Raw genomic sequence first — 25506 nt, 5'->3', positions numbered from 1 at the left:
GATTAGGGGGCAAGTCTCTCTGTCTTTGTTATCTCCTAAGTATACAGTGCCGAAGGGGGCTTATTGAAATGATATACGCAATGTATTTTGCTACCAATATTACTTAAACATGCCTGTGTTCTTCACTGATAAGAGATTAGTATAGCTAAGAACAGCATGTCTTTTAATATCGAAGCAAGTCTTTTGGCACAGAAAGAGTGGGACAAATTAAAAAATGTCTGTAGCTAGGTTCAGTGCTCTAATTCAGCTCAGGAAACTCAAACCAGGGTCATTTTGGACAAGTACACGTCTCTTAAAAAATAAATACTGAAGATTGTTGTCAAATCTTTTTCCTGTTCCTTCCCACAAAATATAACCCCCTTTGCTTCTGCATGCCTACTGTGTGTCAGAGAAATTTCAAATAATCTGCTGTTGTAGGAGTAGTGGGGAAATAAAAAAAGCTTGATCTTAGTCACTGCAGATATATCCTATACTTCAGTTCCTCTTTTAGAAGGTAGGTAGGATGATTCCAGTGGAGCACAACGAATTCAGATTGGAGATAACAGCCCAGAGAGCAAACAAAAGAGCACCAGATAGTAGGAACAGAAGGAGAATGCAGCAATTAAATTGAGATTACTGATTAAAAGTTATCCACCAGCTTGCATCCTTAGTTCAGTTTATTTTCATGTTGTGTATTTTTAATATATGGATATGTATTTGTTTTTTTGGGGAGGTGGAGATAGCAAAAGTTGCTTCTGGCTTACTCTCTATTGGACATATAACTATCTTTTTCTGGGAAGTTAACATGCCAGTCAGGGCATAACTGTCTTTTTCAGGGAAGCTAACGTGATCTGCAAGGAACTCACAATGCAAAGGAAAACCCACTGCCATCCTGCTGGTCACAGTGTCCTACAGGTTTCTGACCCTTCCACCACATCCTCTTAGTTTACCTGTCATGTGTCTTTCCTCTTCTACTGCTATCTCCTGACATGTTTGTTTGTGCTGTCTCAAGCCTTGCTGCTTGCTCAGTTTGTTCTCTGGCCTGCTTGCTACTGCCACGTTCTTCCTTCCCTGCTGCTTTGGCCACTCCTTATTAACTACCTGCCTTACCAAGCATTTTTTTTTTCTTTTTCATTCTCTGTGTTGGTGCAGACAATGCTGCTTTTTTAGTACTGTGATTCTCTCCCCACCCCAAGTTTGTAGAAAGATCTTTCATTTAACATGACCCTAATGTTTGGATTTACCAAACCACTTTTAGCCATGTTCAGAATTAGATACATTTTTGTAGAATTCTAGAATCAGCAAAATCTGCCTTGAAACTGTCAGCATGTTTGAAGCATTTTGTGCTTACATATGCATGCTCTTGTGTTTGTGTTGAATTAAAATTAAATGAATACGGAAACAGTGTTTTTAGTTGTTCCTACAGGCATAGCTGTCATAGCTTAATCAAATAAAGGAAATTAGAACATTCTGAAAATAGCTACAAACAGATATTGAATACGTTTCTGTATTTTGTTACTGTTTTCAACTAACTTGTTGTAAGTATATTTGTGGAGGGGTATAAGCATAATACTAACCTCAGGTGACAGAACCTTAGGTAGAGTTGTCCCCAGATCAGAACACATGATATACTTTGTTATTTATTAATAAAACACACAAAGCAGAATTGCAGTGAAATAAATGAATGATGAAAATTGTTCTAGGCCAGAGGTGTTAAACTCGTTTGTTACAAGAGTTGAATCTGACATAAATGCCGCTTTGTCTGGCTGGGCCATATGTGCCATAAAATGTAATGCCAGGTACCAGATATAAACTTTATAAAGAACACAGGCAAACACATCTGTACTCAAAATACAAATATGCTTAAAACGTTAAAACTATTATACCATTCCTTTATTTAACAGTCTTTGATAACTGACACCTCTTGCTCTGTATTAGTGCATCAAAATCTGGAGCTGTAGAAATCTTAAGTATGCTGTTTAGGTGTGTATCTGTAAGCTGAGAATGTACTTTTCATTTACTGACATTTATTAGAGAGAAGAGCTATTCACAGATGCAAGTTATTCCAAACATAGAAGTTTTGTAGCAGAAGCCTGAAGTTGGGGTAATTCAGACCCTGAAATTGGTAAAATTTGCTGGTGCCAACTACAGAAAGCTTATCCATCAGTCCGCTTATCCATCAGTCCACAGCATAAACACTGCTTGCCCACCTACTTGTGATTTGTGGCATCCTTTTATTGGTAGTTGGGGAACAGTGTCCTATTTTGCCTACTATACTGACTCGCTATGTATAAACTACCTTGAGCATGCCCCCCACCTTAGAGAATTTTTTTCTGTCAATTTCCCTACTGCACCAGATCAACTTTTTTCCTCTGCAACCCTGGAAGCATTTTTATGTGTGAAGCAGGGTTTCTTCTCCACTTAGAGAGCTCCACCCAAAAACGTACATATAATATAAACTCTCAAAGGAACTGGAGCCAACCCTCTCAACACTTGCTCAGACCATCACAAAAATTACAAATCCTCCACAGATTCACCAGCCACCTCCATGTGATTCATCCACATCAGTCCACTCCTCACAATCTCAAGTCTGCTCTCAAGGACCACTCCTTTCACTTACAGCACTTCAGTCCCAATTAGAGGCCTGACCTTCCACAAAGACATGCCATAGTGCTGAGGTTCAAGCATGGGTACTAACAACTGGGAGACCCAGGTTCATAAGATCCATTCTGCCATGGAAATTGCTGGGTGACTTTAGGCCAGTCATTCTCTCAACTTGCACAGTTGTTATGAGAGCAAAAATATAGATGAGGAGAACAATACTTGTAAATTGCTTTGCATCCCCATTTGGGGAAATGAACATGTTACAGATGCCTAGAAAATAAAAATGATGCAACAAAATCTCATAAGCCTTTAAGGTCACTGAAGTTTTATCTTAGCTTCTGACTACTTCCCTGCTTTGCATGCTGCTCCCCAAACACAAATACTGTGCATCTTTCCTCACCCCCAACAGCTAGATTTCTCCTCTCCCATGACTTTCCAAGCTCAGTTCCCACTATGCACTCCATTGCAGGTGCATCCCTTCTGTGCCTCTCTCTCCAGTCCCTTATATCCTTCCCCCCACATACAGTCTGGCATTCCCATTTCTATACTTCCCCTAATGCCTGTTTCCATCAGCAGCTCTCCCACCTTCACACTGATGGAGAGGGGACAGTGGCCGCACATGTGCAGCCTGGCCCCACTGAGAGACATAGGGGAAGGGGGGTGGATCCTTCAGCCAGCTGACCTGACACCAGTCTTTTTGCTGCACTTGCAGCCGCCACCTCCCTGTTTTTTGTTGCTTGCAGGCCGGATAAAAGACTTGGACAAGCTAGTTCTGTTCCCTGGGCCGTATGTTCAACACTCCTGTTTTAGGCTCTTGTACTTCCAAGATCACTGCAAATGGTGACTGTAGCCATGAAATTAAAAGACATTTGTTCCTTGGGAGGACAGCTATGGTGAACCTGGGCAGTATAATAAAAAGTAGAGACATCACCCTGCCAACAAAAGTCCGTATAGTCAAAGCGATGGTATTCCCAGTAGTAATATATGGCTGTGAGAGCTGGACCATAAGGGAGGCTGAGCGCAGAAGAATAGATGCTTTGAGCTGTGGTGGAGAAGAACCTTGAGAGTCCCTTGGACTGCAAGAAGAACAAATAAGTCAGTCCTAAGGGAAATCAACCCAGACTGTTCCCTGGAAGATCAGATGCTGAAGCTCAAATACTTTGGCCACCAAATGAGCAGGGAGCACTCACTGGAGAAGATCCTGATGCAGGGAAAAACAGAAGGCAAAAAAAGAAGGGGACGGCAAAAGATGAGATGGCTGGACAGCATTACTGATGTAACAAACAAGAATTTGAGCAGACTTTGGAGGATGGTGGAAGACAGGAGGACCTGACATGACTTTGTCCATGGGGTCGCAAAGAGTCAGACTCGACTGTGCAACTGAACAACAAAAACTTCTAGTAGTTAGAACATTAAGTTGTTCAGGACAATGAGAACCCTCACAGACAATATATCTATGTATATAGATATTTGGGTAGGAGTACCCCTGCTCCTATTAGTGGGACATTTTATCATGTTCTTAATTTTTCATGATAGTCTTGTTTTTTTTTTCTTTTCCTTCCCTCCCCAGAGTGCTCCAAGATAAAAGGAAGGATCTAGGATAGGCAGCTGCCATGTAGTAGTGTGATGTAAATTCTTATTTTCTCCTCCGTGGAGGCTGTGGACAGGGTAGAATGGCAGTCAGAAGCATCTTTCCAATTGCATCTGAGATTTTTGTCTTACAGCTATTTAATACAGGCTGTGTTTTGAAACCTTGGAATGTAAGTGTATTCTACTTTCAGCATTTAGTTCTAGTACAGGAGAATTTTATGAAGTATCTTCATTTAAATGCAAAGAGAAATGGCAACTACATGGATAAGATGCCAGCCCTTATTCCATTATTTATGAATGCTACTGGCCTGTCCCTTTTGAGTATTTAAGGTGATTAACAGCAAATAGTACAATTAATACAATAGTACAGTAAATAGTGAAATTAATACAACAGCAAATAGTACAATTAATACAATAGTACAGTAAAAAAGATAGATAGCAGTGCAGGCCAGCCTACAAAAAAAAATGCAGCAAAACGCTGTCTATTTCAAGTGTCTCTGGAACAGGTTAGGTTTGTCAGGGAGTAATGGTATGAGTCCCGGGTTAAAGGACCCACCACTGTATTTATTGCCAGTTCTGGGACACGAGATAGGAAGCCACTGCACAGTTGGCCTGATGGGTCCATCCCCAAGCTCTGCCTTGGATGGACCCTTCCCCCCATCACCAAAAACTGTCCAAAGGTTCCTGGGCTTGCATAGCTTTAATGTGGGCATTTAATAGAAGGTTTGGACTCAGGCCAAGAAGGATATGCTTTTTGGCTCTTTCCAGTAGGCTGTAAAAGCAAGTGGAAGAGAGGGCCCAAAGTGAATGTCAACCCACTTTCTCCCCGTGGTTTTGGGAGTCTAACCCAGTAAATAAAAACCTCCTCTGGTAAGCTGCTTCATAAAATCAGTTCACTAACCCAAAAAGTCCTAAAGCAGGCCAAGGAGCAGTGAACCACTGTAAGAGTGCATGGCAAGAAGATGGTGGCCAGAGGAGCGCTTATCTTTGCTAGGCAATCATTTTGACTAGATAACAAAGTCTCTTATATGTTTAGTATCCATTATCATTTTGTAGGACAAGTATTTGATTTCTAGAATTTAGAATGAAGTTCGATGCTATAATATTTGATTCCACCCACCCCCAGGAATCTTTTTTAAACAAAACTAAATTGCTAAATTTTGGGGTACAAAAGGCACATATTAATATTTTTCCACCATGATGAGTATAAATTTACAGTATGAGAACTCACACTTTTCACACAATAGTCTTCACAGCAACCACTAGAGCTGGATTTGTGCTTTTGCCACTTTGCAAGGAGAGAGATGTCACCAAGTGGCCATTTTATAAAGTTCTTTTATTTTAACACAGATTGAGAATAAACAACCTTATTGGGGGGGGGGGGAGGATCCTGTACATCAGAATGACCGATTTTACAGATATTTCAACTATTTTTGCATATTGGGTTGGATCCTATGAAACACTTCCCATTTTACTTTGCTACTAACTGATGAGACTTTTGAAAAGTTATGACTGCAGAATTAGGACATGTGTGAAATAATGTGAGTTGGTTAATTTTTCACTTCACAATGGGCTTTAGAGAAGCGGCAAGAGAGACTTAAAGTGTTTCCACTTTCTCCAAAGCCAAACCCTTGGTTTGGTTTTTCAGGTGTTATGCAAGGATACTTGGTTACATCCTCTGACTTTGGGAGGGAATAGTTCATCCTCATTCCTCTTCCTTCTGTGAAGTCAGGCATACCATAAGTAGTGCTTTACCAAAGCTCAGCATGAGAAACTAACCACCCCTTTCAATTCCTTCTGAGTTAGTGTATGTCAGAACACTTGGGGACAAGTTATACATTACAATTATCTCCAGATCTGATGCAAGGATTTTTGGTTATCACGTTCCCTGTTGGAAACACAAGTTCAAGGAAAGTGGGCCTGATTAGGATTGGGACCACAGTATTCAAGAAGAGGTAGTTTAAGCTTCTCCCTGGCACCACTTTTGTGCTGCCTTTTTATTAGTGGCTGCACTTGTAGTCTATTGGTGCATGTGCAGTCCCTGGGGCCATTTCAGATTGGAAAAAGGGTATGGGGGAGGTTTAATCTCCCTTTCCTAATCCAGATCCTTGTGTCTCAGCATTGTGTTCCTAATGGAGGGCACTTCACTGAAAATACATCTGCCTGACCCAGTAATTATCTTGATTTGTAGTTTGACTCTTAGTCTTATATGTCTCTCTTTCTGGTTCAGGTGGAAGGCCTGTTCACTTGAATTGCTTGGTTTCCAGTAGTTCCCAATGCAGACCAGCTTCGTGAATTCCTGTATGTTAGAATGATTCAAGTCAAACTTTTTATGGGATTTGTTTCTGACTACTTATTCTTAGTTAGGTTCTTAGTCTACTATATGTACTTGCTTAAGAGTAAGTGTTACTGAAGGTTGTTTTGAACTAAGTGTGTGGTGTTAGCATGCAGAATTTATGAAGTACTGTTAGACAATCTTATTTTGAGTTAGTTTTGTGCATGATATTGCTCCCTAGTACTCAGCATAATTTTGTGATTAGAAATAAAGCTCACTTTTTTCTACCTACACTAAGAAAAAAAAAGAACTTTGCTCACCCTATTGCTGTTTCAAAAGCTGACATTTCAGTGTGTATCCTGTTTTCTAGAGAAGTATGTTATCTACCAGAGTTTCCTGAGGATATTTGTTAGAATAGTTTACTGCTACATTAATTACATGTGATCTATTTCCATGGTTTGTTCCATTTTTCCCAGTCAATTTGTACCAAAATCATAGACAACACAAATTGTCTATGTATTGAATTACTTAACTATGCCTAACAAAAATCAAACCATGAGATCTCTCTCTCTGTATGATAACTTGAAAATTATCTTTTAAAAACCCATGCAAAGCATTTTATTTGAGAATGGGGTAATACAAAAGGGCCCACAACTGCATTTTCGGTAATTTAAATTAGAAATGAAGGTAATTCTGATGAAACAATAAACAATATGACTGTATTTTAAAGGCTATGAGTGGGGATAGTATCTTCCACCAAAAATCTATTAAATATAGTTGGTAACTTAAAACACCAGCATTTCAGCCGTTCGGTGATCTACTTTCACAAGCATATTTCCCAGTCTTGAAGCAAATTGATTTCCAGAACTTGTTCACTAGAGCAGGGGTTTCAAACTTAGAACACAAGCTGCCTATCCAGGGCTTTAATTAGACCTGTGGCTCTTTTCTCTCCCCCCTCCCCACACTTGGAGCTCCAAGGCTGCCAAAGTTCCCAACTCCTTCTGCCAAGTCTTTGCCTGCTTCAGCAGGAATCTCCTTTGGGCTTGCAAAGCTGCAGAGAAAATATAGAATGGATTTTCCATTAAGGTCTCTACACTCAGACTACTCTGGGAATTAATGGAAAATCCATTCCATGTTTTCCTTGCAACATTGTCTGTGCTACAATATATTTTAATGGAGTGGAGCTCAAGTAGTTTCACTTTCCAGCATTTGTATGGCCAGTTGAAGCTGTTACTTGCTGGAGTTGTTTCCTTACAAATAAAAGGTTCATGCTTTGAGCCATCTTGTCTCTGCTGAATGGACCTGAGAACTGGTGCCTAGTGAGTACTCTAACCTGTGAATGTAGCAGGTAAATAACGAAGCCCCGCACATTGCTTTGTATGAAACGAGGTATTTTTCTTTGATATCAAAGCAGAATTTAGTCGGCATAAGCCCCAAAATGACTAAATTAAAATCATCAGCCTTCAGACCGTTTTTATTCACAACACGAAACAAGCAGAAACCGTCCCCCTTATCTATTCATATGCCCCACCTTCCTGTATTTTCCCACTCCTTATCCCTCTGCTTTCATGCGTTATCAGTTTAGCAGAAGCTTCCCCAGAGGGGCCTCTCTTATCTACTTTACAACCTTGGATTCACACCCATTTGGGCTGTGGCCTCTAACAGTTACTTTTAAATGTTGCATCAGACATTCTCTTCTGAAGGCACAAAAACCATATTTTCATTTATTATTATAGGGGTGTTCATAATTATTCAGGGGTCCCTCTTCATTCCCCCCTTTCAGTCTTCTGAAAGCTTTTTTTAATTTTAAAATCTGAAGGAGACTGACCATCATCATCAAACAAATCAATTTTGTATGCCCACTCAAGAAGGGCAGCTAGGTGACAATTTGGTTTTCGACATTCCCAAGAAAGACTGAAATGACACTACAATGGGGTAATGAAATAGTATATTGACAGAGATGGGGTATAGATGGGTCATGAGAGGAGAGACAGTGATGAGATTATCCATTCACACTGGTACATCCCAGTATTTTCCATCTAGAGAAGGTGCGTGTGTGGAAGAAGGTCACTCAGAGGCATGCCTTGGCTATGCAGCCCAGCCTTCCAATATGCAGTTTTCCTGGTCTCCATTATGGGACCTTTCTGGGCACATAGACTAGCTTGATAGGGGCCCCCCTCATGTCTTTTACCCTCTTTATTTGGCAGCACTCTGGTATCAACTCCTCCTCTTTGGCACTGTCCAGTCCTTGGAGAGTGTGTGCCACATTTCATGGTGCACTGCTGATCAGACTTCAAACAACCAGGGTTGTGACACAGTTGGGACAAAGGGAAAGGTTTAGGAATGTCAACTACCAAAAATAGACTATGCCTGAGTTAAAAAATATATAATAATCCATTCATGGTATATGCATTGAATAATTACACATGTCCAGTCTAAATTTGTGAACATAGATCTTGGAAGGATCCTAGAGAACTTATTTCTTTATCAATAAATCATTACTAGTTATGATGCAAGAATACAAGAACTCATCTCATTTTCTAAAACACATAAGGGACATACGCAAGTGACATGCTATAAACTGAATCAACTCATGTGCCTTTATGGCAGATACCTTGTTGTATCCTAGGTGATTAAGATACACACATTCAGACATACTTAGAAACATTGGCAGCCGTGGGCAGTCCACACCTGGCCACATTATTACAATACAAAAACCATTTCCTGACTAATTCTTTGTTCCCCTCCTCCCATAATCTAACAAAAGGTCTTCTTTCTTGAGTTCATGGAGAGTTTGTGTGCTCTATGCATGACAATCTTTTCACAGGGAAATCTGTTTCTATTGCAGCCAAAAGGAATTCCTTTTCCTGGAAGCACAACTTGGAACTGGCAGTGGGGCTACTGTTGTAATCAACTGGGGCAACCAGCCTTTTGTTAGGCAGAGGAATTTTCCTGGAAATAAGTTTTCTCCACAACTCAGTTTGGATGGGGTTTTCTGGGAGGCCTTCCTTCCAACATCAATGAGGCATGACCAGGCAAATTTCAGAACCTCTAGGTAGATATGGAAGAGCCTGGAAAACATACTTGGAGAAACAAACAAAAAAACCAAGCAATAATAGGTGCTTTTTCCCTTTAAAGCTTTCCTTGGCTGTCCACAAATTGCCATAACTTGAGTCCAACCCTGTTGAGATAGGGTTGAACACATTAGCTAAATTACCATACTTGCTTTGGACAGGAGACTTCCTCCTTCTCACATGGTGTTTCAGTTTGACAAGGTCTCTACTCTTCCAATGTTAAAGGACAGATTTCATACACCATACATTATACAAAACACACATTCACAATATAACCCTATGCATCACTTCTCATGATTCAGGCTAGTGCATATCCATATAGAAAATGAGTATCTAGTGGTTCTTGAGAGGCTTTTTATTTTGTTGCAACAGATATGAATCTAAAAAAAGAAACATGAAATTGTGCACAAAATTTGGAGCTCCAAAAAGAGATTACCAGAGTTGGAGTTACCCCTGGAATATGAAAATGGTCACAAAAAAGGAAGAAAAACTTCAAAAACAAACACAAAACAAAACTGAGGCCTCAATAGAGCAATGCCAGCTTTAACATACATGTATGCGAGGGATCAGACCCAAATAGATTAGAGAACTGGATTAGAGAATTTAAACCATTGGACATCAGTGGGGTGTTCAAGTCCCTCTGAACCCCATCTTCCTCTGTGTCAGCTCATCCAAAATTTGTTCTGTGGGTCTCACATAGGTGTGGGTCTCACATATGTGTGAGAGTGGGTTTCAATAAACTTTTAACAACAAAAATCCTAAAAGCAAATAATAGTTAATCCTTAAACAAACGATTCTTAGCAGACATACCAGTAATTCTTAAACTACTATATAATAATGAGCATGCATTGAACTTGAATTGCAGATCCCGATTTTCTTCATATATATATTTTTTCTTCATATATATATATATATTCTTCATATATATATATCAAAACAATCCTGGAAAGCAAATTCTGGTTAATACACATTGACAAAGAAGGTTGAAATAACAGAGAGGCAGGAACTTAAAAAAGGTAAATGGAAATGTGTTATCCAGTAGCAAGCCTGGCTAGGACTGGAGACTGGATTGAAACACAAAATCAAGCAGAATTGGAGTCCTACCATGGTAAGAACATGAAACATAGAAAGGATTTTTGGAACAAAACACTCAGAAAAGTCATGCTCTTAACAAAATGCTATAGTTGGAGGCATAAAATATGATAAGCATGTAGATGCCTCTTTCCACAAGTAAGAGATTCACACTATATCTGAATAGGAAGATTGATATGCATAGTTCATAGATGGAACATAACTATAAATGACATAAAGAGAACAAATGAAGATATACCTTTTGAGGAATGCAGAACAGTATTAAAGTCCAGATTTCCAATGAAGACCAAGAGTTTTCAGGAATCCTGCCTACTAAATTACGGTACTAACAAATCTAGAAAGGGTATTTCCATAGGAAACATGACACTGAGAATAACTGGATCACTGGTAAAGCAAAGTATTAGTTTCTCAAGACTTAAGAGAGAAGATGCACAGTGAGAGGGCAGTTCCACCCAAGGAAGGGCACAGATGTTTCTCTATAACATGTGATAACTTCAAATGGAAAGAGGTCTTATAGAAACCAAAATTTATAACGCAGAACTTCAAAACACTGCTCTAAACAAAAACTCAGTACCAACCATCAAAAGGAACCCCCAGATTCAAATGAATGAAAAATTGGAAAGCAACCCACAGTGAGACGGAAAAACTGCCAGATGCAACACCTGAAGACCACATGCTTCTGGTATGAGATGCTCTTAACAAAAATCCCAAGAGAATAAAATTTCCAAAAGGTTGGATACTGTATTGCTTTAGCAGAATAGATGCTCCATATAAACCCAAGATTACAAATATAAACTTTTAACCCATTATCTCAGATTAAAAAAACTTAACAAGAGATCTGTTAAATGCACCATTTCTTTAAAACAAAGAAGATCACAAGCTAAATATCTTAAAAATATTCCCCTTAAAATTAAAGTTACAAAATCTAAGTACAAGGGAAACTATTAATGGTCACTAGGAGAATATTGTCAGACTCAAAAGGTAAAGCAAAGAGAAATAAATTATCAGAGGAATAGCTTCCAATCTAGAAGAACTCTTAGCCTCAAGACAGTTTACAGGCAGGATCTTTTCTCTAGCAGAGAAAGATTAGCTGTAAGTGGAACTTTGGGATGCCAGCTCCAGGCTGGAAATTTCTGAATCTCTGAATCAAATTTGAAGATTACAAGACATGCAGTCCACCCTCCTGGACACTTTCTCTCCCAGAGGCACTATCCTTAATGTTCTGGGCATTACATTATATTTTTGGGAGTGATCTCCAGGTTCCACCTGGAGACTGGCACCCTTGCAGAATTTCAGAAGTTTGAATTTGTACCCTTAGACCCAAAATCAGGAGAATATGAGAATTCAGAAAAATATCACAATTGTGCCTCCCCCCTTTGATACCATGGGGCATATATATAAACACAAGATGGGGAAGGTGATGAGATGTCTGCCTGGTGGGGGTTCAGATTTTACACTTCTTATTTCTACAATTAAGACTAAATTTGGCTAAGTGCCTTTTCTTTCCTAAAACAGCTAAAGATTGTCTGCAACAGTTTTCCTAGCCAAAATCCAGTGAAAGTTGCTAGGACATAAATTCCTTGCAAAAGAGAAAACTTTGACTCTTCACAAAGATGCTGGCAATTTACTTCTCTTTTCTGGTTCTGTTAAAGATTTCAGATTGAGTAAAGAGAAGAGGATTAGCATTCCTTCCTGGTGGGGGAAGGGGCAAGAAGGGAAAAGTCCCCTGTGCAAACACCAGTTGTTTCCGACTCTGGGGTGACATTGCTTTCACAACTTCACAACGTTTTCATGGCAGACTTTTTACGGGGTGGTTTGCCACTGTCTTCCCCAGTCATCTACACTTTCCCCCAGCAAAGCCGGGTACTTATTTTACCAACCTCAGAGGGGTGAAAGGCTGAGTCAACTTGGAGCCAACTACCTGAAAACCCTGCTTCCACTGAGGATCGAACTCAGGTCGTGAGCAGAGTTTAGGACTATAGTACTGCAGCTCTAACTAGGGTTGCCAAGTCCAATTCCAGAAATATCTGGGGACTTTGGGGGTGGAGCCAGGAGACTTTGGGGGTGGAGCCAGGAGACACTGGGGTGGAGCTAGGAGCAAGCATGTGACAAGCACAATTGAACTCCTTCCCTCCACCCTCCCCTTCTCCAATTCCACCCCAGAAGCGGACCGGGCAGTGCTGCCGTGCTGCTGCCGCCTCTTCCCTGCCCCACCGCAGCCGTTCCTTCGAGATGGGCCCAGCCTGAGCCCATCTCGGAGGAGCAGCCGAGGCGAGGCGAAACCAGGGGAGGGGAGGGTGGAGGACTCGCGGCCCGCCACGCTCCTGGCCCGCCCCCCCGACTCCACCTCAGAGGCGGAGCAGAGCGGGCGATGCCGCCGCGCCGCCCCCTCCCCGCCCCATCGCAGCTGCTCCTCCGAGATGGGCCCAACCTGAGGCCATCTCGGAGGAGCAGCCACGGAGCAGCCGAGGCGAAACCAGGGGAGGGGAGGGTGGAGGTGGGCCAGGAGCATGGCGAGCCGCGAGTCTGGGTCCTAGAAGGACCCAGACTCGCGGCCTGCCACGCTCCTGGCCCGCCCCCCCCGACTCCACCTCAGAGGCGAAGTGGAGCGGGCGATGCCGCTGCGCCGCCCCCTCCCCGCCCCATCCCAGCTGCTCCTCCGAGATGGGCCCAGCCTGAGGCCATCTCGGAGGAGCAGCCACGGAGCAGCCGAGGCGAAACCAGGGGAGGGGAGGGTGGAGGTGGGCCAGGAGCACGGCGAGCCGCGAGTCCAGGTCCTAGAAGGACCCAGACTCACGGCCTGCCACGCTTCTGGCCTGCCCCCCCCCGACTCCACCTCAGAGGCGGAGCGGGCGATGCTGCCGCGCCGCCCCCTCCCCGCCCCATCCCAGCTGCTCCTCCAAGATGGGCCAGGCCTGAGCCCATCTCAGAGGAGCAGCCACGGAGCAGCCGAGGCTAAACCAGGGGAGGGGAGGGGAGGGTGGAGGCAGGCCAGGAGCACAGCAAGCCGCGAGTCCGGGTCCTAGAAGGACCCAGACTCGTGGCCCGCCACGCTCCTGGCCCGCCCCCCGACTCCACCTCAGAGGCGGAGTGGGCAATGCCGCCGCACGCTGCTGCCCCCTCCCCGCCCCATCCCAGCTGTTCCTCCGAGATGGGCCCAGCCTGAGCCCATCTCGGAGGAGCAGCCACGGTGAAGCAGAGAAGAGGCAGCAGCAATGCAGCGGCGTTGCCCGCTCCGAGATGGGGCAGCTTGCCACGCTCCTTGGCGCCATTTCTTCCCTTCCCCCACTTCCATTTTTTGGGGGGAGCGGGGGAAGAGGCTGGAAATCCTGGAGTCCCCCGCCAGGGCGGGAGGGTTGGGAAGCCTAGCTCTAACACTCTGTGCCACGGTGTTCTTGTGGGGGAAGGGCAGAAGGACTGCAAATTTGGGGCTCCAATTTGGGGCTGATTTAGGCACTCTGTACATGCTCAGAGGCCTTTCCTTGAGCCTGAAATTTATAGAACTGAAGCAGTAAATATTTAACAAAACTAGTTTAATCTCTCTTTCTCAGAGGTATTTGGTTCTGGCATTTTAAAGGTGAAAATAAAGGTACAACTCTCTAAATCTCTTTCTCAATCATGGCAATAAATTGTATTTATTTAATTTGCATCCTGGCTGCATTTTAAAGGAGCTGAACCTAAGTTCTTTTGAGCTAACTGTAATGCAGTAGCCATGCACCAACTGAATTTTAATACTGAGAGCTGAATAGCCTTAAACTGGATATACCACGCGGGTCTGGGAGGCATAAAATAACATAAGTACATTTCTTTGCCTAGCCTAACCTAGACTGGAGCCTATTATGCTGAACAGCCTCCTGACATAATTCCATTTGGGGAAACCCTTGGATTCCATCTGAACACTTGAACTCTGTATGATAATATCTAGCTCTCTGAATTTATACCCAGTTAGCTAGTTACAGTGAACAACTCACTAAAACCAGTGCTTTCAGGGCCACCACAATCTGAGCCGAACTTACCCACTAGCCTTTGAAAGTACCTACTATCAATTTGTGAAAACTGACTTGGGGAACCCCTTGCTGCAGTGGTGTGGCTTGGTTTTCTCTAGAGTTTTCCTAATAGGCAGAGGCTTGACTAGGGCCTCTGTGCTAAAGGATTTATCCAGTCTGGTGGCAACCTACCTTCCTGGTGTTTCTGGGGGAAATACCAGACTTTGGACCTGTGTTGGACTATCAGTTGGCAAGTCTGCTGACCCACCTTGGCCAGACAGGTGGCAGACTTTGTCACACTAACAGAGATTTCATCTTTTGGGCAAGGCCACATTCTATGCAGTTAGTTTTATTTCCTGAATGGGGTTGCCATATCCAGACAGGACAGATTGCTAGAGATCTAAAATGGAAGTCTAAAGAAAGATGAAATCCACTGAGCTCTCACTCACACCAAACTTCCATTACCCTGCAGAGAAAACTAAGTCTGCAGCTTGGAACTTTGTGCTGTGATTCCAGGAGATCTCCAGGCCTCCCCCTGAGAACTGGCCTCATCTAATTTTAGTCCAAATCATTGCTCTTCTGGTTTTTTTTATTTTATTAAGGGGGGAGAGGTCCTTGCTACCTTACAAAGCCAAGTCTCTCCATTCTAAAAGACATTCAAATCCAAATTTTTCTTGTAGGGGAGGTTTAGGGACAAAGGAGCCTTGCCTGCCCACGTGGAACTACCATTCTCTTAACATTTCCCAGAATTCTGGCTTCTAAGTTCCCCAAGGTACCAAACATTTAGACAAGACACTTCTAGGGAAAACAAGAAGACGACGACGACATTGGATTTATATTCTGCCCTCCACTCAAGAGTCTCAGAGTGGCTCACAATCTCCTCTATCTTCCTCCCTCACAATAAACACCCTGTGAGGTGGATGGGGCTGAGAGGGCTCTCCCAGAAGCTGCCCTTTCAAGGACAAGCTCTGTGATAACTTTGACTGACCCATGGCCATTCCAGCAGGTGCAAGTGGAGGAGTGGGGAATCAAACCCGGTTCTCCCGAATAAGAGTCTGCACACTTAACCACTACACCAAACTGGCTCTCAAACAGAAAACAGGAGCTTCCAGTAAGGGGTCTGGCAGCCAGGGAGCCCTGAGGGTTTACACTCCCTTTCTCTCGTGAACCCAGTAAGATCTCCCTACTGGGAACTACACAAGAGAAAATCCCTCTCACTTAGAGGCTTCATCTCTCATGACTGAAGTTAAAGTGTTGTCTTCACACTTTGTTTTTCAGATGGTATCATGGAAAGCTTGATAGAACAATTGCAGAAGAACGTCTTCGGCAAGCAGGGAAACCTGGGAGTTACCTTATTCGAGAGAGTGATCGGAGGCCTGGATCATTTGTACTTTCATTCCTTAGTAAAACAAATGTTGTTAACCACTTCAGGTGAGTGTCTTGTGTTTTTAGAATTGTTTCTGTCCATAACATTTAAAGGACTCCTTATGAAGCTTAGCATGCCTTTGTATGAGAGTTGGGTGCACACTTTCTTTTCTTAGAGCTTCAGAGAATTGGCACAACATTTATTAGAGTAGAAACCATAATATTGCTATAAATGGAAGAGGGTAGTAAGTATAGGGGCTGTGGATTGCAGGGGCAAGACATATAACCTAGTGCTTTTTGGACTTTGTGCCTTCAAAAATACTCTTTCAACATTGGTTCATTTGTTGCTGAAGTCCTGTTTACAAGGAAGACTCAGACTTTTAACCCTTGGTTTATGCAGAGCACTAGTCAGGTTCAGGCATTGTGATGTGATGTCATCATGGGTTGGTGATGACTCAGTGCTTGCACAGGGAACTAACTACCTTTACATTCTTAAGTCAGGTTCTCACTGCTGGTTTCCCGACTTAAGAATGTGCCTTGAAAAATATTCTGATATTGCAAATCAAAATGCACTTGCCAGGACTGTGCCTTTCTTTTCTTTTTTACAATCCCCACCTTTTCTGTTGCTCCTTACATTTCAGAGAAAAATGTAGAACCAAAAAGGGAACTTGTTCGGCAAGAGCTGATCCCTTGGCAAACTTCTGTAGCAGTCTGTTCCACTTTATTGTGGCTGTCAGTCACCTCAGCACACCTCTGTGCCCTTTCCAGCTATCTCTCACTCCTCTTATCTTCTAAAGGGAGAAAGAGCATGTCGTGAGGTGTTTGAGCAGCTATTCATCTCTCAGCAGCAGTGGATGTTCTGTCTCTAGTTCTTTCTGTACTTTCAGTTTAAGGAGATTAGTTTGAAAGCATGGAGAGACCTGTGGAGGGCCATTGCTATTTGGAGATGATACATTGCCTGATATGGAGAGGCAAAAATAATGGCAGTTCCTGGATTGTTGTATGGTTCTGCATCTCCTTAACTGTGAAAGTATAGAGAGGAAAAAAGCAGTGGCCAATATCCTACTATATTTTCCCACATTGTGAACACACTAACATAATGTCCAAGCTTGAAAATGCTCACAGTGTGAGACAAGCTGTAGAGGTCATGGTTTAGTGGTGGAGCATCTGTTTGGTATGCAGAAGGTGCCAGGTATATACCCTGGCATCTCCACTTATAAGAATCATGTGCTGAGTGATGTGAAAAATCTCTGCCTCATTCTCTGGAAAGTCACTGCTGGTCTGAGTAGACGGGTCTGATGTGATGGACCAGTGATTTGTTACATGAGTTAATGTAGGGAGGGTTATTGGTAGGCTACTCTTTCCCCTCTTTCCTTCAGGCTACCTGGTAGTGTGACACAGGAGTAGATGGATTATAGACCCACTTAAATCTGGCCTGGGTTTGGGATGGAAACTACCTTAGTTTCCCTGACAAATAATCCTTTGCTGAAAAAACTGACAGGGGGACAGTTGATTCTCTTGGTCCTTTCTACAGTATTCAGTATCATGGTATCCTTCTAGAGAGGCTGGTCGGCAGAAGGCGATACTCTGCTTTGTGAGTCCACTCTTACCTGAGTGGTTGATTCCAGATGAGGGTGCTGGAGGACTGCTGCTAAGTCCAAAATGAAAAAAAAAATAAAATGAAATGAAAATAAATCCAATGGCATTTACACTGTGGGATCAAGCAGGGTTTAATATTTTCTCTTACGCTGTTTTAACATGTACACAGAACCACTGAGAGAAATCATTGTGGAATTTGGAATTAGGTACCACCAATATACAGATGATGCCAAGCTTTGTTTCTCCTTAACTGCTGAGTCATGCAATTCTGTGGAAGTCCTGAATAGAGGCCTGGAGACTAGTGGGATGGATAAGGGCCAGTTAACTGAAGCTCAGTATAGATAAAACTGAGGTGCTGCTGGTCAGTGACAAAGCTGCTTGTGAGGTTAGCCTGTCCTGTAGGGAGTTGCACTGCCCCTGAAGAAACCTGTTAATCACTTGGTAGATTCTGGCCTACAGTTAGAGGCCCAGATCTCCTCTGTGGCACTATATGCCTTTTGTCAGCTAGGCAATTCCAAGTGGTGACCTGGCCATGGTGACCCATGCTCTGATTACATACAGCTAGATTATTGTAATATGTTTTACTTGTAGCCGTCTTTGAAAACGGTCTGGAAACTTCAGAGAATCTAAAATTCATTAGCCCAGGGCAGAATACAGGGATTGTATCATCCCAGTACTGGTAATATGTACTGAAGGAAAATCATTTGTTCTCCACCGGTCCCAGGAGTGGGTCAGTCCTCACTCTTGGGATCATAGCTCCTCCTCTTCGATAGCAGGGCTTAACAAACTTGACCCGGAGGGGAGGTGCTTGATCCTCAGAACTCAGCTTCTTTAGCCCTGCCATCGAAGCAGGATGTGCTATAGAGCCCCTTTGTGGCTCCTGGCCCGGTAAATTATAGAAAGAAATAAAGAAGAAGAACAAGAGGAACATACCTATTGAAAATTTCCTGGACGGCAGAAGGGAAGGCAAGAGCTCCCTCTTGTGGCCGTTCTGGGAGGATCTCTTCTTCCTGCGTTTTTTCCAACGGCGCCAGAGGAGCCTCGGAGTGAGGCACGCGCGCGCGAAGCCCTCCCTCTGCTCTTTCTAGCCCGGTGGACGTGCCGAAGGCTGTTGATCGTTCCTTCTCCCAGTCGCCCTGCAAAGGCACTCTGGCAAACCCGGGGGCCTTGGGGACAAAGGAATTAAGGGAGAGGAGGAGAGAGGGAGCGAGCAGCTGGTAGAGGACTCGTGTTAGCACGCAGCCCTCCTGGAACGACGGAGGCAGAAGCGTTTGGAAACCCAGCAGCGATAAGGCTTGCATTGGGAAAGCTCTGCAGAGTGGTGGGGGATTAGAGGAGGTCAGTTGACCTAGCCCTTATGGTCCCATCCCCAGGAAGCCTCCAGAAGAGGAAAGTTTTATGTTGAGAGCTACTGGCAGCCAGTTATGGTTTTCAGCGCTTCCCCCCCCCCCACCCCTCCCATTCATTCCCTATCCCTTAGCCTCTCTGGTATAGAGAGGTCTGGCTATCTATTTGGCCATTGGGAAAAGGGGAAGGAAACAAAACAAGGGAATGTTTGGTTTTTTGTTGAGAGGATCCCAGTGTTGAGCTGGTGGGGGAAAGGAGGGTATGGAGGGGCTTATTTTGGTGGGAATTGAAGCCATTTTGGTTGTGCCTTCTTTTGTTATTGCAGGGCCATACATTCTAAGATGGCTGCTTCCACCAGATTCCCCAAGGGAGCTGTAATGGAGGAGGGCACTTGTGATTTGGAGCTGGCTGATTCACCAGCACAGGAAGATAGGGCAGAAGTTCATCATGATGATATTTCTGCAGATGAGGAAAAGTCTAATCTTCTATCCTGGATACAAGAACTGGTTAGAAAGGAGGTCCAGGCAGCCTCTGTGGCTACTCCAACCCCCCCGCTCAAAAGAACATCCAAGACTAAACACTTAGAGGCTGATACGGAAGAGGAACGTTTTTCCCCTAGACCTCTTAAGCGCAGCAGGACAGAGGTACGTTCCTGTCCCTCTGATCAAGAGGAAGAGGATTCTGACTTATCGGATGCCTCTTCATCTCCAGATACTGGGGAACTCTCTGAGGAAGAGGAGGGGGTAGCCTCTACTCATTCCAAACTTTTTCCTGAGGACGTGTATACACGCTTACTCCCAAAGGTGATTAGAACGCTGCAGATTCAGTACACCCCCAAATGCAAAGATGAGGAGGATACAGAGTTTCCTTTGGGTATGGAAGACATCATTCCAAAATCAGGGGCCAAACCCCTACAGGTGCTATTGCCGTCAGGTTTCTTTTCTATTATCAGGTCAGAGTGGAAGCACCCGGCCAAGCCGAAAACAGTTTCTTCTAAATCTTCTTCGTGGTCTCTGTGCATCACACTGATGGGATTAAGGCGCCTGCGCCGATCACGATCGGTAACTTCAAAAGCTGCGGATTTCTGCGCCCCAAGCCTGGTGCGCATGCGCACAGCCCCCCTGCGTATGCTCACCCGGAGCGGACATCCCGCCAGTTCTCTTCTGACCGCCGCTTGGATCAGTCGATCAGTCGCTACGGTCGGTACTTTTTTCATAATCTATCCAGGATTGTGGATTTCCAAATATTTCTTATTTTTTCTTTCTTGTTTTAGTTTATTGTTTTCGCTTTGCTCAGAGAAAGGGTGAAATTTGGACTTTTCCTTCCCTTTCCATCTCCCCTTTTCCCCTCCTTCCCCTCATCCTTTCCCGCCACGCATGGAAAGGCATTGGGGATTTTTCCGGAGGTGTACAAGGTGTGGCAGCAAGATAGCCCCTCCGGACGGACACTCTCTCTGCCTGGGAGAGTCCCATATTCCTGACTCCTGTGTGCACTGTTCGAAGTTTTTGAAACAGACTAAGAAAAATCGAGCAGCCCGGCTGGCCGCTGCTTTAATGGAGAAGGCACTTTCACCGAAAAAGATGTCGGCCACCCCTAGACCGTCGACATCCAAGTCGGTCGGTACCGACAGGGCCCTTACCGATGCTGATCGCCCCAGCAAAAGAGCGGGCTCGGCATCGAAGTCGGACTCCTCTACGCCCGCGAAACGGCCTAGAGAGGAGAAGGCTGCCCACACCGAGCCGAGGAAGAAAAAGGCAGAAAAGCCCAAACACAGCGGGCACTCTGCATCTTCCGCTCCGACGTCGCCATCGATACAGGCAGCCGGAACGGTTCCACCCTTGAGGCTATTTGCCTCTCCGAGTCGTCGACTCAGCCCACCTGCGCTATCCTCCATGTCGATGCAGATAGCGATTTCGTCGGACTCAGACCGTGACATCGAGCTCGCTCAACGCTTGGGAACGGAACAGAGTCCTCCAGAACATCGTGTACGGACTCCATCCCCTCAAACTAGTGGGGGCAACCGCACTGCTCTTTTACGAGGTCGGTCGCGCAGCCCGCGTAGAAGGTCTCTCACTCCTCGTCATCGCTCCTGAAGCGGCCGTCGGGACCGATCCGGCAGCCGCTCCAGAAGCCCTACATATAGACACCGATCGCGAGAATCGGCCGAAGCTAGATCGCCGGTCGATCGTTCTCCGAGACCGAAGCCTAGGGAAAGCTCCCCGTTGAGAAAGCCGCCGCCTCCAGTGCCATGGGACCAGAGACAGTGGCAATACCTCTATGGATCCTATCTGATGCCTTCAGTTTTCCCCTAGATGCTCCCCAGACAGATGGACTGGGACCAACAATCTGAGGCATCGGTGAGATAGAGAACGTCGTATCATACACCGAGACATGTACCGTCGGCGTCGCTGTCGAAACCCCCTGGTACCGAGAAGCCCGATAAAAAGGAAGCCCCCCTCGCTCCCGAGGATCGGAAAAAGCGACTCCAGAGCCAACCAAGACTCCGGACACGCCCCATCACAGGTCGGAGCGCTCAGAGTCACCAGACGATTCTAAATCGGAGGAAGAATCTGCCTCAGAGGAACAAGGCACCCCTTCCTCTCCTGAACAACCATCACCTTCTCAGAAGGTCGGGGAGGAACAACCCATATCCCCTTCCGAGGACCTCAAATCATATGGGGACCTCATTAAACGGATGGCCCAAACACTGGCCCTGACCACTGTCCAACCCCAACCGATAGTAACAGACAATGTCTTCGACGTTGTACAAATGGATACCTCCACAGCAGTGGCGCTGCCCCTGACTACAGTCATGCTGCACACAGCCAAATCTGCATGGGACAAGCCTGCGTCGACACCGATATCCTCGCGCAGGCTCGACTACATGTATAGAATTCAGGAGTCTACCGCTGAATTTCTATTCAACCACCCTAAGCCCAACTCGGTGGTAGTCGCCTCATCTTCCAAGGCTAGGAAGACCCATTCTACTCCCCCAGATAGGGAGGGTAAGAAACTAGACAACCTGGGTAGGCGAATTTATACAGCTGGCTCACTGGGCGTAAAGATGGCCAACTATACAGCATGTATGGGGCGCTACCAATATGCGTTATGGGATCAGCTATCTACCATCTTACCCACTCTTCCGGAACAAGCTAAAGTAGCTGTCCGAAAATTACAGAGAGAAGGAATTGCACTGGCAAAGCAACAAATAAGCTCTGCTAAACATGTAGGCGACGTTGGGGCCAAGACCATCTCCTCAGCTGTGACCCTCAGAAGACACTCCTGGCTGAGGTCAATGGCCCTTCAACCAGACACCCAGTCCTATATAGAAGATCTTCCATTCGACGGTAGCGGACTGTTTAGTGCCAATACCGACTCGGTATTACAGGAAAGGGACAAAAGCATTCGAACATCTAGAAATCTGGGGGTGTCTACCTCATCCAAATCACAGTCCAGACGACCCTGGTCAAAAACCTGGAATAAGAAGCCCTTTTCAAAACAGCAAGGGGACCAACAGTGGAGACCCAAGGGCTCAGGTTCTTTCTCGAAGACACAATATACCACCAAGTCTAAATACTCACCGACTTCAACTCAAACTCCACGCCAGAAGGGGAATCGACAACCCAAACAGGGTCTTTGACTGTTCCCCACTGCATTTTTCCCCTTCCCCGTCCCCCTGCAACCGGACAAGACTTTACCCCTTTTTCCCAGCATGGTCCACAATCACTACGGACAGATGGGTTCTGTCTATAATTTACATGGGCTACCAAATAGAGTTTCATCAACAACCCACCGTCCCTACAGTCGTCTACACTACTCCTTCTCAGGTGCTACGGGAAGAAGTACAAGCGCTTCTAATCAAAAATGCGATAGAACCAGTTCCACCAGGTCAGGAAGGACAAGGTTTTTACTCCCGATATTTCATAATCCCCAAGCGGGATGGTGGCCTCCGACCCATTATGGACTTGAGAGCTCTCAACATTTTCATCGCTCAACACAAGTTCCGAATGATCTCCCTGCAAAACATTCTACCACTTCTCAACCAGAACGATTGGATGGCCACGTTAGACCTGCAGGACGCATACTTCCACATAAACATCTGCCCAGAACATCGGAAGTTCCTCAGGTTCACTATCGGGAAGTCTCACTTCCAATACCGGGCTCTGCCATTCGGCCTCTCGACGGCCCCAAGGGTCTTTACAAAGACCATGGCAGTAGTAGCAGCACATCTGAGATTGCAGGGGATAACAGTATTCCCTTATATAGACGATTGGCTCCTGGTGGCAAACTCGAAAGATCGTCTACTACACCACATCCAGATAACCTTGACCCTCCTACAGGAACTGGGACTACAGGTCAACAACAAAAAGTCACATCTCCAACCCTGCCAAAGGACACAGTTCATCGGAGCGATCCTAGATACACGGAGGTGCAAGGCTTTTCTTCCACCAAACAGAGCGAGCGACATCATCTCTTTAGTGTCAGAGTTCCTCCACAACCCAACTGGGAGAGCGAGACAGATCCAACGCCTTCTAGGGCTGATGGCTGCGACCACATCAGTCATCGTGTTTGCCAGGTTCCACATGAGAATGCTCCAATTGTGGTTCATCAGAACATTCAACTGTCTGAGGGACCCTCCGTCACGCAGGATGGTCATCCCAGAACCAGTCCTACTTTCTCTAACGTGGTGGCACCAGAGACAACATTTAATACAGGGCACTCCATTTCACAGGACGGCTCCATCCCTAACCATAACCACAGACGCATCCCTGTGGGGATGGGGGGCACATCTGAACGGCATGTGCGTAGGGGGCAGGTGGCCTCCATGCCACCTACAATACCACATAAACTTTTTAGAGTTACTGGCAGTCCATCATGCCATCCTCTCCTTCCGGAAACTGCTTGCCAACAAATCAGTGGCGATCCTAACGGACAATACAACAGCCTTAGCCTACATAAACAGGCAAGGGGGCACAGTATCCCGAAAGCTTTGCCTGCTAGCGCTACGCATATGGGAGATATGCAGAGAGACACAAACGACACTAACTGCAGCACATCTCCCGGGCACTCTCAACGCTTGTGCAGACTCCCTAAGCCGAGGAGGTGCCATGCTTCACGAATGGGAAATAAACTGGCAATTCCTTCAGCCAGTCTTTCAGAAATGGGGGACCCCAGAAGTGGACGTATTTGCTACTCGCAGCAACTCGAAGTGCAGGAAATTCTGCTGCAGGGGGGGAGCAGACCCGAAGTCGTTGGGGGACGGCCTGCTATTCCCATGGAAGGGGCAACACGTCTACCTGTTTCCCCCCATCCCGCTCATCACCAGAGTGGTCCACAAGATTCACAGCGAACAACCACGGGGGATCCTCATCACCCCCTGGTGGCCGAGACAACACTGGTTTGCCCCAATACTGAGCATATCCAAGGGGGTCTTTCACCAATTCCCACCAGCCTCAGATCTACTACTCTCGCATCAGGGGCGGGTGACCCATCACGACGCACCGCACCTGAAATTGATGGCGTGGCGGCTATAACAGTCCCACTGTTGGCCAGGGCGCAAGAAGTCATTCTTAACTGCAGGAAGCTATCCACTCGAAAGTCCTACAGCTATAAGTGGTCCAAGTTTGTGGAATTTGCTTCCTCTACCGGGCAGACCCCTCCAGAGCAGGTCTTCCCACTGTGTTGGACTTCCTCCTCGCCCTAATCGACAAGGGTCTAGCAGTATCCTCAGTTAGAGTGTACTTGGCTGCCATATCAGCTAATCATGTGCACATCGAAGGCCACTCAGTGTTTACTCACCCAGACACTAAGAAGTTCCTTCGTGGCCTTGCCAGACTTTACCCTGCAATAAAATTTCTGGCCCCCGCGTGGGACCTCCTAGGAGTCCTACACGCCTTGTCGGGAAAACCATTCGAACCCATGGCTACATGCCCACTTCAGTTACTGACATGGAAGACGGCCTTCCTGCTGGCCATCACATCGGCTAGGAGAGTCGGTGAACTTGCCGCTCTCCGCTGTGACAACCCTTACTTACGTTTTAGTGCGGAGGGAGTCTGGCTGAGACCGGACGTCAGATTCCTCCCAAAGGTGATATCCTCTTTCCACCTAAATACGGAAATATACCTACCAGTATATTTCCCGAATCCTACGACAGACGCAGAGCGCAGGCTCCATGCACTAGATGTCAAAAGAGCGCTATCCTTTTACCTACACAGAGTGGGGCCACTGCGTAAGGACTCCAGACTTTTTCTGTCCTATGCCCCAGCGTCACAAGGGAGCAGGGTCTCAGCTCAAAGAATCTCGAAGTGGATCACAGAGACCATAAAACTCTGTTACTTAATAAATAAGAGGCCCTTGCCTGGACCCATTAGAGCTCACTCCACCAGAGCGGTGGCTGCTTCGGCAGCCTTCATGAAGGGAGTGCCTCTGAAAGACATTTGTGAAGCAGCCACATGGTCCTCGACGCATACCTTCGTCAGACACTATGCGTTGGACCTAAGATGGCATCGAGGCTCTTCGGTGGGCCGGGCGGTACTGCAGTCGCTGTCTTGCTGATGAACCGTGGCACCCTCCTCCAGGTAGGACATTGGCTTGC

The 25506-nt window shown here is 45.5% G+C and overlaps 1 protein-coding gene across 1 annotated transcript in view; it reads left to right on the top strand.

Moving 5' to 3' along the window:
- RASA1 (RAS p21 protein activator 1) overlaps positions 1-25506 on the top strand; it is a 120732-nt gene that overhangs the window by 9784 nt on the left and 85442 nt on the right. The window contains exon 2 of the mRNA XM_060235731.1: positions 15879-16031. Coding sequence (XP_060091714.1) covers positions 15879-16031 — 153 coding nt within the window. The remainder of the gene's footprint in view (positions 1-15878; positions 16032-25506) is intronic.

Source organism: Heteronotia binoei, chromosome 4 (genome assembly GCF_032191835.1).
Source record: "Heteronotia binoei isolate CCM8104 ecotype False Entrance Well chromosome 4, APGP_CSIRO_Hbin_v1, whole genome shotgun sequence".
Classification (NCBI taxonomy): domain Eukaryota; kingdom Metazoa; phylum Chordata; class Lepidosauria; order Squamata; family Gekkonidae; genus Heteronotia; species Heteronotia binoei.
This window is presented reverse-complemented; position numbering and strand designations above follow the sequence as displayed.